This window comes from Phacochoerus africanus, chromosome 2, assembly GCF_016906955.1.
Source record: "Phacochoerus africanus isolate WHEZ1 chromosome 2, ROS_Pafr_v1, whole genome shotgun sequence".
NCBI classification, from domain to species: domain Eukaryota; kingdom Metazoa; phylum Chordata; class Mammalia; order Artiodactyla; family Suidae; genus Phacochoerus; species Phacochoerus africanus.
Window position 1 is genome coordinate 8,704,819 of NC_062545.1, and position 13,846 is coordinate 8,718,664.

The 13,846-nt window shown below is 49.3% G+C and overlaps 1 protein-coding gene across 1 annotated transcript in view; it reads right to left on the reverse strand.

The window, feature by feature from the left end:
• TULP4 (TUB like protein 4) overlaps positions 1 to 13,846 on the reverse strand; it is a 239,609-nt gene that overhangs the window by 34,983 nt on the left and 190,780 nt on the right. Inside the window, exons 6-8 of the mRNA XM_047769838.1 lie at positions 11,700 to 11,880; positions 9,443 to 9,577; positions 5,185 to 5,351 (exon numbers count right to left, since the gene is read on the reverse strand). Coding sequence (XP_047625794.1) covers positions 5,185 to 5,351; positions 9,443 to 9,577; positions 11,700 to 11,880 — 483 coding nt within the window. The remainder of the gene's footprint in view (positions 1 to 5,184; positions 5,352 to 9,442; positions 9,578 to 11,699; positions 11,881 to 13,846) is intronic.

A 13,846-nucleotide genomic window follows, 5' to 3' on the forward strand; every position in this document is an offset into this window, starting at 1 on the left:
CCCTGGCAGAAGGGGGTGTTTACTGCTTGTACAAGTGGGTACACAGAAGGAAAGGCTTCCAGACGGGCTCGCTTTTAAGTAGATGAAGTGGTGACTGGTCACCACAAAACCGTGTTGGCTGGAGCCAGGGACAGCTTTGAATACTAAGTTCCAATGATTTGACCACCAACCAAGGTGCAGGAGTGAAAACTAAGCAATAGATTTGGACTGAGATATCCGAATCTCCATTTGAAAGGAACACACCATCCTCTTACATTGTGTAAGCAGATGACCCCAGAAAGGACTTTCTCAACGCCTTACAGCAAACAGTGCGAAACGCACACCTCTGGCAGCTTTGTGGGAGCAGGTAAGAGGCAGTTTTGCCACAGGCCTCTCAAGAGCACCGACGTCGAGGAGCATAAATGCAGCCTTTTATGTACTTTTCATTTCCACACCTCTCTTCTTCCTTAGTTTTTTACCCAAATATCTCATGTCAACACCCGAACTTTCAGAATATAAGGCAAGCCCACCAACTTGCCAGAAAGTTCCTAAAGCTAAAACCAACCAACCGATGCAAAAAACCCCAACCATCCAATGAAACAAAAACAAAGACCCGAACCACTGAAGCCTGTGAATGTCAGTCAGTGGTACTAACTCTCAAAATCCGTGGTCAGATGATCAGATGAGGCAGTTACACATGGATGGTCACCGAAAGAGCCAGGAGGAACAACTACAGACTTTCAAATTACGACAGGGAGGATGGAAGGAAAATAAATCACAGCATATTCTCTTCTCACCGCATCAGCCATAGACATCGCTGTTCTGAGTGAATCAGGATAAACCCTTTTAAAGTGAGGCTGCCGCAAGTCTGTACCAGGCGACAGCTTTATATGCAATAACCTACAGTCTCATTAGCTTGGAAATAAACTATCCAATCTAAACTGCATTTAGTTCATTTTATAAACAGCCTGATAAAGCGCCTAACTTCCTTCCTGCTACAAAAATGTCCCTGCCTTTGGATAACTTGAATACCATAGCACAGACAACACATGATTTTAGAATCATTACAGAGAGCAGTCACTATAACACATATAATCAATATTGTTACATTTAATGCTAAATGAACCAATACTGTACTCAATTTTTAACAGCATCATTATTTAACTTAATATTATTGAGGCAATTTTTTCAATGGTTGAGACAAGGTCCTCAAATGAAAAAAAAAGAAATCAATAATTTGTTAAAATGCTGACACCCTGTGCAAGTATCTTTCTCCAAAGGAAGACGAGCCAAGCCCCTCTCTTATCCCCAAGCCTCAAATGGTTTAAATTCAGGACCAATGTTAATTTCATATGAACTGTGATGAGAACTTTTGCAATGATTAAGGCCATCAAGCCTCTGCTACGTTCTAAGCACTGTAAAGATAAAAAAACGGCTACTGTGATCTTTGACTTTAAAACAATAAGATAAACAGAAAAGTATAATATATGCATTAAACACCTTGTGTATTAGGTACCACGCACCCTGAAGGTTTCTAGAGAAGAGGGGTTGTGGTCTTTGGGCATATTTACAAAAGGATGTGAGGTGTTGACACCACAGAGGGTGGATTCTCCCAAGCTGAGATGGCAGGGAAGGACAACCCCTGTGTGGGAGAGGGGACAGAAAGCCAGCAGGACGGGCACCCTGAGTCAGACAGAAGAGTGGGCAATGCTGAATGGACTTGCAGTATGCGTCAGTGCTTCAATTCACAAGTATTCTAATAAATATAAAAGACATTAATTCAGAAAGATCTGAGAAGTCCCATCCTCTCTTATTTGCCTTCCAGTTAGAGTAGGAATAGAAAGCTAGCTGGAGATCTGATTGAGAGCACACAGCCCACAGATAACAGAAAAACTAAAGAAAGCATATGTCAACAATGTCCATCCATCAATCCATTGGGCAACAACTTCCTGAGCACCGACCATGTGCCAGGCAATGCACTGGCAGCAGGGTCACAATTACCAGATAAACCGGGTAACCACTCCTTCAATCCCAAATCCACAGGGACTCTGTTTATCTCTGTTTATTTTGTCACATGTCTTGGGCTCAGGCTAATGGCCTTGACTCCACTCTGCTTTAGCTCTTCCCTGGGTTCACCTCAGCGACTAGAACTACTTCACCTAAAAAGAGGAAAAAAAAAAAAAAGGGAGTTCCGTGGTAACAAATATGACTAGGATCCAAGAGGACTCGGGTTCGATCTCTGGCCTCACTCAATGGGTTAAGGATCTGGTGTTGCTGTGGCTGTGGCGGAGGCCAGCAGCTGCAGCTCCATTTTGACCCCTAGCCTGGGAATTTTCATATGCCACAAGTGTGACCCTAAAAAAGACCAAAACAAAACAACAACAAAAAACCCCACTCCACCTCTACAATGGGAATCTGATTTCTCATCAACTGCAGCTTCCCATCCTGTTTTTACCATTTCTTCCCAGACACGCCTTATTTGACTTTATACTTGCCAGTCTTAGGTCATAGAGTTCTCAGCCACCCAGATTCCATGGCTGCCCACTTCTATAACATTCTTTGTAGTTCTTGAAATTATTTCCATTTTTTTCTCTTTCTGCTCCATTAATCTCTCCAAGTTACTAACTCGAAGCAGCCAAGCATGGCAGCGTGGACGCGCGCGTGAAGGCCACGCTGTATGGCTCTGGCAGGGACCTGATTTCACTTGAATGGCTCATGCATCACATTCCTCCACCAGCATTTCGAGCTCCAGCTCAGGGCCAGCTGCAGAGTAACCCCTCAAAATACGTCTGCTGGATGCTTGAACAAATAAATACGTTTATTTGCCAACAGAAGCTATTACATTGTCAAAAGATACATAAGCCCTATGGCTCAACAACAGAAAAACCTAGTAAGCCAATCAAGAACTGGGCAAGGGTTTGGAACAGACATTTCTCCAAGGAAAATAAACAGCCAACAAGTACAAAAAGATGCTTAATATAATTCATCATCCGGGAAATCAAAATCAAAACCACAATACGACAGCACCTCACCTCCATGGGGGTGGCTACCATCAAAAAAAAAAAAAAAAAACCAAAAAAAAACAAACCAAAAACCAAAAAATAACAAGTGCTGGCAAGGATGTGAGAAGCCAGAATCTCTGTGCACTACTGGTGGGAATATAAAACAGTAAGGCAGTTTCTCAAAAAGTTAGAAATAGAGGGAGTTCCCATTGTGGTGCAGCAGAAACAAATCCGACTAGTATCCATGAGGATGCCGGTTTGATTTCTGGCCTCACTCAGATCGGGCGTTGCCATGAGCTATGGTGTAGATCACAGACGTGGCTCAGATTCTGCGTTGCTGTGGCTCTGGTGTAGGCTGGCAGCTATAGCTCCGATTCGACCCCTAGCCTGGGAACTTCCATATGCCATGGGTGCGGCCTGAAAAAGCAAAAAAAAAAGAAAGAAAGAAACAGAATCACTATACAATACAATCTAGCAATTCAACTTCTGGACACTTATCCAAAAGATTTGAAAGCAGCATCTCAAAGAGATGTTTGAATATTCCTGTTCATAGCAGTATTATTCATAATAGCCAATAGCTGGAAGGAAACCAAACGTTATTGATGGATGAATGGATAAACAGGATGTAGTACATACATTCAATGGAACATTATTCAGTCTTAAAAGGGGCAGGAATTCTGACAGGTTACAATGTGGATGAACCTTGAGGACCTTGAGGACATGCTAAATGAAATAAGCCAGAAAGACAAACACTATATGATTCCACTTATATGAGGTTATGTGGAATAGCCAAATTCATAGAAACAAGCAGCATATATAGGAGTTCCCATCGTGGCTCAGCGGAAACCAATCCGACTAGGAACCACGAGGTTTTGGGTTTGATCCCTGGCCTCGCTCAGTGGGTTAAGGATCTGGCGTTGCCGTGTGCTGTGGGGTAGGTCGCAGACGCGGCTTGGATCTTGCATTGCTGTGACTGTGGTGTAGGCCAGCAGCAACAGCCCTGCCTGATTAGACCCATAGCCTGGGAACCTCTATGTGCTGCGGGTGCAGCCCTCAAAAGACAAAAAGACAAAAAAAAAAAAAAGAAGTTATAGATACAGTTTCAGTTTTGCAAGATGAAAAACTCTGGAGATTGGTTACACAATAATGGAATACACTTCAAATGGTGAAGAGAGTAAATTTTATGTTATTTGTTTTTTACTACAGTTAAAAAAAGGTACATTTAAATAATTAATGCCCACATCTAATTACAAATTTCTGCAAATCTGGCATACTTGTCTCTCTGATGAGCTGGGTAACGACAGGACATGAGTTTCAGTTTATTATTGCAGAAAGTAACATGATGTCCTTTCTATCAAAGGAAATCTTGGTGACTCCATTTTGCTCCAGTTTCGGCTGAAACACCTTCCTGCGACCCGCTTCCTCTTTCCCTCTGCTCCCAGGAACAATATGTTTCAAATGAGCCGACCAAGGATGTGCGCCCTGACCTGACCCATGGGAAGGGGACAGGTCCATCGCCTGCATTAGGGATAAACAGGGAGGGTCTTTTCTTCTTTGCACGCGCTTTTGGAGCCCCCGTGCCCTTCTGCAGAAGAGAAGAGCCTTGTCGAGAGCTCCCCGTGCTCGTGTCTCATTTTCTGACACTGATGATCCGAGCCATCTTCCCAACATTATCACCTCCATCCACCGTCAACTCACCGTCAGACCGTCTCCACCACAACTGACCCACCAGAAAGACGGTGGGCTCAAGACTCCGGGGAATAACAAAGGGAAAGGCCCGCTGTGCTCGCTTCCTAAAGACCTTTAGGCTTTTAAATGTATTGTTTAACAATCATTCAGTTTAAAGGTAAGAGCACTTTACCGCCATAATAACAACATCAGAGTGAAACAAATGCCGATCCAGCATTTACTTTTCTGCAAGTTTCTGATTTCTATTTCGGAAGGATTAACACCAGCTCACTCTGCTTACTCACTGTCCACGCATTTGGGGAAAGGAATAAAGTATTTTGGTTAAAAGGCAAAATTTTCTTTTTCCTTTATTTCTCCTAGTTTATATCCCATAATTTAATTTGGGTCAACAAAAGATTAAAATCTGTCAAAGAGAATTACAATGAGTAGCACCGGCTCGCGGGTACTTAGCGGAGGTTGGGGGCAAACAGCAGAGCAGCGTCATAGTCGGTGTCTGGCTGACACATGTCCTCACCTGCACAAGCGTGTCCAGTGTAAAGATGTGCTCCCCACGAACATTGTAGAACTTGACCAGGGCACTCCTCAGAAGAGGGCCATTGGGAAGGTCACCGAGCTGGGTCTGCCGTTCCATACCAGCGACCGCCAGGAGGTCTCCCTGTGTGCACCACTGGGCCACCACCTCTGAAATCACAAAGAGCCAAATGGTCAGCACAAGGATGGGACCCTTCCTGAACTTGCATTTAAGTAGTTTAAGAAATGTAACCACTGAGAGTTCCATGGTGGCCTAGTGGTTAAGGATCCAGTGTTGTCACTGCTGTGGTTTGATGTTTGAGTTCCATGCCCAGCCTGCGAACTTCCTATGCTGCAGGCCAAAAAAAAAAAAAGGGAAAGAAAAGAAAAGAAATGGGACTGCTGAGCATGGGAGCCACTGAGTGGTGGCTTGTCCCCTTCCTTTCCTGAAGACAAGAGCTGCCCATTTCTTTGAAGACAACAGAGACTCAGGTGCTCATGACATGCTGGGACAGCGGCTCCGACACCAGGGCTTCTACAGCAGGACGGGCAGAACTGTGTGAGTGCAGGTGAGACCATGCCACCCGTGATGGTCCACGCCAAGTGCTCTTGCCACTGCAGTGTCCCCTCCCTCCGAGAGGACCCAGAGTCAACAGATGCTACACGTGAAATGTAAACCAAGAGGAGAGCCTGGTTTCTACTCATTTGAGCTCTGTGCACCGCGAGGCAGATGAAGTTCAGAAAAGGACATGTCTGCATGGGAAGGCTGGACTTTCTCTCAGCAGTTGGATGTTGTGGGGGCTGAGAAGAGGAGGTAACCCTTCGGTGGGAGGCAGCATCATCAGAGAGCTCATCACGGTGAGACGCGATGCTCGCCTACACGGCCTTCCGCACCCGCGAGAAACGGCTACGAAATGGCTGGTCTAATGCCAATGAGGAGAACAAGCTGTTGGTACAGTATTTACAGCACGGCTTTTCTCCCTTAAGACCCTAAAGCCCCATGCGGCCTATCTAGAGACCCCTGGAATCTGCAAGTCCGAGGCCTACTCTGCAGAGAGGCTGGAATTCAGAGGTGCCCCCCCACCCCCCCGCCACCACACACACACACACACACACACACACACACACCACAGGGCTGCACTTCCCAGCGGGGTCTAGAGGCTGGCAGCTCCCCAGCTAGATCTACCCGGTCACACATGACTACACGTGCGGTACTGAGTCTGACCTCAACACCAGCACATTCTGAGGTCACTCAAGTTCCTTAACGTCCCTGGAAGACCAGACAGCAGGCCCTGGGTCAGGACAGCTCACCAGACCCAGGGAACCGAGGGCCTGCTTGTCCAGCCAGCCTCGACACAGTCTAGCGTCAAATGCAGCAGAGTGTGCAGAGGAAGCAAACTGTGAATACTTTTTTGAGACAGTAAAGGAGAAACACTAGACCCCTCCGTCTACAGATCTTCTCTGACTGACAATGGGGTTACATGCGGATAAACCCACCCTACGCTGAACGTGCATTTAATGCACGTAACCGGCCACGGGTGGGCAAAAGTACCTCACACGAAGCCGGTTTGTTAACACAGTGTGGACTACCTCGGGTAATCACCGAATACTGTACTGACAACGAACAACAGAGAGGCTGGAAGCTCATCAGATGCTGACCCTCGTGATCGCCGGGCTGCCTGGGAACTGCCACTGCCCAGCTGGCATCATGAGACAGGATCAGACTGCGTGTCGCCAGCCTGGGAGAAAACTCCAATTCCAAATTCAAAGCACAGTTTCTACCCAACATGTATCACTTCTGCCCCATCATAAACGTGAAAAACCCTGAGTTGAACCATAACACGTTGGGGATTGCCAGTTCTTATGAGTCAAGCAACTGGCCAGTCTGTGAAAGGAGAGGTGACGGTGGAGGGAAGGAGCTGCCGGCAGCCATCTGTGACAGCCCCTGGCGACCTCTTCCCAGCAGCCACTAGCACAGCCCATGACGCAGTGACAAAACATAAATACAGTCTCAAAAAACGACTGCCGTCCATACCACGTCTAAGACTGAGGTCTTAAGATATTCTGAAACCAAGACAGAAAAAAAAACTGTCTACATGCAGAACCTGCTGGATGACACCGATTTGCTTAAATTTCACCCAACTTTCTGAAATTAGGGAGGCCTACTACACAAAGCATATTGTGCCATGAGAGTAAAAACGACGGAGAACATTTTTAGATTAAATTTAGATTTCTAGTCAGGTAATCACAAGAATGCTAAATTTGCCCGTATTTTTAGGCTACAACTCAAGATGTCCACATGTAGAAGGAGCACTACTTTTCATTTTGCTTTGTTTTGTTTGTAGGAGGTTCCCAGGCTAGGGCTCGAATCGGAGCAGCAGCTGCCGGCCTTTGCCACAGTCACAGCTTGCAGAACCCGAGCCACTGTGACCTGCACCATGGCTCAGGGCAACGCTGGATTCTCAGCCCGCTGAGCGAGGCCAGGGACTGAATCCACATCCTCATGGATACTAGCTGGGTTCATAATTCGCTGAGCCAGTGGGAACTCCTGGGACGGCTACTCTGTGTCACCTCCCCAGTCACCTCCCCTTCCTGTTCCCGACTCTCTCCTGCACTTTGTGGCGATGTGTCAGAAATGCTGCCCCGATACCATCTAGCCTGACAGAGAACTGAATAATACATCCGAGGGATGAAAACTAATGTTCCCACAGGTAGTTTCTAAGACGGTGAAAAATTAGAAAAATTCACCCTACAAAGACGACCAAGGAACTGAGTGGTAATTACGACATTTTCAGTGCCCATCAGCCACCTCATTGAGAACAAAGTTCAGGACCGCAAGACAAGCGGCAGGTTTGGATGAGATTAATAAACTTGGTTAAAAGGGTTAAAAACAGAGTTTCAGAAGAGCAAAAGTAGAGCTTGGATGACGGAATCTATGGAGAATTTATGATGACTGCCTTTCTGTTTGAGCCCCGTGAAAGAACGTTCAGAAGAATTTACAGAAAAGTGCAACAATTTACGTTCATGATCATCGTAAAAGACACTCGGCCCTGCACATGCCCATCTGCGGTGCCTGAGAGGAGGGCTCCACGTCCCTCGGGAGTGACAGGCTGAATGATTCCTTCCAGTTACAGGTCTGAAACAGCAATGGGACGCCCAAAAGAGGGATTTTAATGTGCCTCTAAAAATATAGTAGGGGCTCCCGTCATGATGCAGTGGAAGCGAATCCGACTAGGAACCATGAGGTTGCAGGTTTGATCCCTGGCCTCACTCAGTGGGTTAAGGATCCGGCATTGCCATGAGCTGTGGTATAGGTCGCAGACTCACCTCGGATCTGGCATTGCTGTGGCTGTGGTGTAGGCCGGCAGCTGCAGCTCCAATTAGACCTCTAGCCTGGGAACTTCCATATGCTGCAGGAGTGGCCCTAAAAAGCAAAATAAATAAATAAATACAAAAATACTCTATAGTTCTGAAACAGAAGCAAGTGCTTCCAGGGTGTGCAGGCCAGTTGATGCCTTCCAGCCCATCAACAGTTAAGTGTACAGACTTGATTCTCTGCACCCCTGGGGTTCCTGAATAATTCACGACTCCCTGTTCCAATGGCCAGTTCTGATGACAGTAGCAAGCAGAGCTGGAGGCTTGCCCCCAACCTTGCATTCAGGTTATAATAAGGCCCTTTAGCGTCAAGGACCAGGGGGGCAGCCCTGGAATTTCTACACTGCACCATTCAAGACAGAAGGGACAGAACTGTTTTCTTTGAAAGACCTCATCAGCCAGCGCCTCAGCAGTCTTCTTGAAGAACAAAATTCAGAACACTCCGCATGCTCCCGGACACTGCTCTCCTCTTGAGAGAACATTTCATGATGCCTCCCAGGAGGGCGTCAGCCCCTGACTGCCGGCTTCACCTGGATGCCTCGGGCGGTCAAGGTAACTGTACAGCACACGGTCAGTTCCTTCAGAAGCCTTAAAACTAGAGGGGCTCCTGTGTCGAGTGCCTCGTGCGTCGTCTGCTGCCACAGGCCCAGCTGATGCTGGTGCCCAACGTCATCGCTGTCAGCGGGAGGCCAGCACCCACCCCCGCAACGATCACAAGGGCAGGTGAAGACGACGATGCCGTCAGGAAGCCCTCCTCTAGGTGGGACTCTTCACAGATGCGGAGGAGCGAAAGGAAAGAGCTCTATGGCCAGAGTCCTTTAAGCCCGGGGGAGGTGGCTGCAGGGGGCAGGCAGCTGGGAAGGCCAGCCGCACGGGCTCATCTGTACCTTTCAGCCCTGACTGGATGACAGTGGGAGACAGGTCGTCGTAGTTGCTCATCAGGCTGATGTCTCCCGAGGTGAAGCTGACGGTGAGCAGCGGCTTGATGGTCTGCACCGGGATGGGATAGGCGGCCGGACCATCTGCGGGGACAGGAGTGCTGAGTGAAAAAGAGGCACGCCCCACACCACCCAGATCCGGGCCGCACACTGCCATCCTGCCAAGGGCCTGAAAACCGCCTAGGAACGCGGGTCAGACTCTGGGCTGCGATGTCACTGAGAAGGCCCAGCTGCACGGCACCCAGGAGCCACGCGAAAGCGTGGGGGCGCTTCCTGGAGAACGGTGAAGGCGGTGGGGCCAGCGGCCCTGAGGGCACCGAGGGGGCTCCCTGGGCCCCGTCGTGTGGTGCTGAGCGCGTGTGAGAAGTGTATTCACCTGGGTGGTTGTGATACATGTTCCTGGTGATGTGCAAATGGAAATGATTTTAACGTCACATAATACACATAGATGGTGGGAAGACGGAGGAAAACGTTTTCTTAATCCTGGTCCAAAGTACAGAGAAAAGCTGCCTTTCGATACTGAACGCACTTGCACTGATTATAGGAGATAAGCAGCCACCATTCTCTGTTGTTACCAGAAGACCCCAAATGGGGAGGGAAGGCCGGGGCCGGATGTGGCTCATGGACCCGGGTAGCCGAGCGGAGGTGAGCTCGGAGCTAGATGCCTGCAGCACAGGAAAGCCAAGCAAAGCAGAGTGTGGTGCAGCCCCGCCCTGCAGGAGCCCTCGTCACCCTCCTCTGCTCCACTTGCCGGTGCTGCGGGCACCTAGCTCCCTGCTCATATCCCCTCGGCCACCAAGAGAAGCCCTGCTTGGTCTGAAAGGCAAGCGCCAGCCATCCCCACACTGCCCGCTGCTTCCAGGAGGGCAATTGGTCAGAGCAGCGGCCAGGAACAGAGTTCGAGTCCAGAACCTGCCCCAGACCTCCCTGGTAAACCTGGTGTCTGGACCGTGTTTCTGCCCAAGACACGGGGATGAGGAGACATTCTGCTGTAAGGGGTCCAGCCCAGCGCTGACCGACACTGACTTCACGAGAGGGAGGCGGAGGGAGCAGCACACCTGGCTCAAGGCCCCTGGGCCCCCGAGGAAGTGGACGTGCGGGAGCTAAGGGCTCTTCCTCCCAAGACCCACCAGAGCTGAGAGTCCTCTCTCGCTGAACACTGCCTCGTCCCTGAGTGAATGAATGAGCACGAAGGCGTACTCGTGTCTGGGAAGCATGCCACTTTATCACGTCCGGGACAGGAGGGAGAGGACAAAGAGAATCACTCCAAGTACCGACGTGGGCAGGGCTGATGGGGGAGAAGTAAAAACCCCTTCCCTGGACCAGCCCTTCCCCCTAAACCCGCCCACGGGCACGCGGGAGGGTGGAGCCGTCCAGTGTGTGAGCGCGACTCAGCCAGCTGCGTGAGCACAGCTGCCCCAAGTCCTGCGGCGGTGACCACACCTCGGCGGGGCGTCCCTTCACTAGTCAGGGCGCTGGGCAGGCCGGGGCTGAAGGCTGACCTTGCTGCCGGCCTGCAGCAACAGCCGAGGCCTCTGATGGGGGGATAAGACACCCGCCAGGGGAGGAAGAGGCTGGAATCTGAAATTATCCCCACCAGGGGTTTCAAACAATCTCTCATCACGGGTACAAATGCTAAAAAGCTCAGAGGTCACCTACCCTAATCGAACATCGCTGTGAGGCTTGGGGGCAGGGTGAGGGCGGCAGGGTCTTCTGAACCGAGAAGGGAAACGCTTCAGCGGGAAATAGCAGAGACAGGGACGTGGCTGTCAGCCCCACGTACCGGCCTCCATCACGGGCAGAGCCGATCCTCTTCTCACCTGACTAAAGCTACAGGCTTATCAGCTTTCGGGAGCTGGACACCACATACTGCGTGATGCTGTTACCGCACGGCCTTCTCCCTCCTCGGCCTTCTCCTTCCTCGGCGCTCTCTAGTCCCACCGCGCAGCTGAGCCCCAACAGCCCCAGGCGCCGGAAAGGGCCCTGGGTCCCCCGCATCGAGGAAACCTAGGCCTGAGGAGCTTCCGCAACGTGACCGACAGGGATTCCGAGAAAAGGGATGCAGAGGGAAGAGAGGCAGGCCCAGAACAGAGACTTTGCCCTGCGTTTCCGTGGAGAACCCCTCCCAGCGCATCAGGGCAGGGTCCCTCCCGCTGACGGATGGCTTTCTCCTCCGACGCCCTGGTCCCTGGGGCCAGCGCGCTACCTTGGGGCGGGGAGTAGTCGTCGGAGTCGGTGTCGCTCTCGCTGCTGTCCTCCACCAGGAAGGCGGGGTAGTTCCAGGACATGCTGAGGATGCCGTCTGACTCGTGCAGGAGGACGTGGGCCAGCATCCTGCCGTGGCAGTCCATGACGATCACCTGCCCGTCCGCCGTGCCGAAGAGGACCTGCAACCAAGCACCAGGTGTGATGGACGCGTGGCAGACCTCATTGCCCCGACTTCTTGTTCCCAAGCACAAGATACATTTAGAACTAAACAAGACACCAGTTAAACAACTGAGGAAATACAAAAAGCTTTACGTAGCAGACTCTGAGCTGGCTATTACTGCAAGAATTTTAGTCCTTTATTACTGAAATAGGACTAACATCATAATAAATATTTCATTATGTTGCCTGGGTGTTTCCAAATACAGCAAAATCACCGTTTAACTTTTTATGAGTTGTTTTTGTTTGTTTTGGCTTTTCTTGGTTGGAGGAGGAGGGCTAAGAAGTTAATATTTACTTATTTTTCTTGAAAAAAAAAGTAGCAGCAGAGATTCACTGGTAAAATTCTTAAATTTCAAAGAAAAACGTTAAGTGTATTTAAGCATCTTTGGTTCATGTTTTATTTCAGTCAGAATAATAATGGTGTTGAGGAACTTAGGTAATAATGCCACAATGAATTAACGGTATTAATACATTCAGGGAGTGCTTACTGTGTCAAGTGCTATGCTAACAAGTTTACCTCATTAATTGTCAAAATAATTAAGTGCCAGCACTGCCGGCATGAAGCTCAGATGGCCCGACACCTCGAGGGCTGCTCCTAGGGGACCCCCTAGTCCCTGGGCCAGGTACACACTCAGGCACATGCTGGGGTGTCCAGGACTACAGCGCACGCAGGCAGGGGAAAAGGTCGGATGGGGGTGACCAGCACCCATCAGAGTGGGAGAGGAACCGCACAGCTGCTGGAGGCCTCCCCGGAGGGTCATCCTGCTGGAAGTTCCCGAGGGGACGCCTGGGGCCCGGGAAGCAGGACCTCATGAGGGGCACACTGTTATTGCTTGCTTTGTGTGCCCGACTCCGCAGTTTTCGAATCTGCTGGCACCGAACCTTTCTCTTTCAGACAGGCAGCGTGTCTATCCATCAACAACTCTTTGTGAGAACTGTGTAAGTTATTTCCGTTTTACAGATGCAGAAACAACTTAACAGAGGTCAGGTACACTGACAAAGTCTAGCGGTCTATCTAACTAGAAAGACCAGGGTTTACACCAAGGGAAAGTTATTTAAGACTTTCTAGGTCCATACATCTTTTTGCTTTTACGGTTTTGACAAAGACTTGCCAGTCCTTGAGGGCAAAGACTGTCCAGAGCTGTAACCTTGGCGCCTTTGGGCTTCAGGTCCAGTGGGCACTCAGTAGGCATTTACTGTCACGTGAGTGAAGTCAAGTCAGTGACAACAATATGACTATTTTAGGACATACATCCTGATGTTAAGGTCGACTAACGGCAAGGGAAGACGTATTTCATTTCAGTAGTAATAATCTCAAAATTTATAGAGCTATTTTAGATAAACTGATTGTCCAACAAATATTCCTTTATTTTTTTGGGTTTTTTTGTTTTTGTTTTTTGCCTTCTTTTTTTTTGTCTTTTTGCTATTTCTTGGGCCGCTCCTGCGGCATATGGAGGTTCCCAGGCTAGGGGTTGAATCGGAGCTGTAGCCACCGGCCTACGCCAGAGCCACAGCAACGCGGGATCCGAGCCGCGTCTGCGACCTACACCACAGCTCACGGCAACGCCGGATCGTTAACCCACTGAGCAAGGGCAGGGACCGAACCCGCAACCTCATGGTTCCTAGTTGGATTTGTTAACCACTGCGTCATGATGTGAACTCCCAAATATTCCTTTAAATATGATCTTTTAATGACTAAAAACTAAGAAAAAAAGTTAAACAGTTTTTCCCGGGGCCAGTGATGAATCATGATCGAATGTTCCTTAAAGGAAAAAAGACAAGACTTAGGAAGAACGTAGTAAAAATCATTTTAGAAAAAGGTGAATTTTTGGTAGCCAACAGAGAAAATCAGTTTCCACTGGCACGTCCACAAAGTCCTCACGCAACATGGGCAGAGGGGGCCCTGGCGTGGTGGGTCAGGCCCAC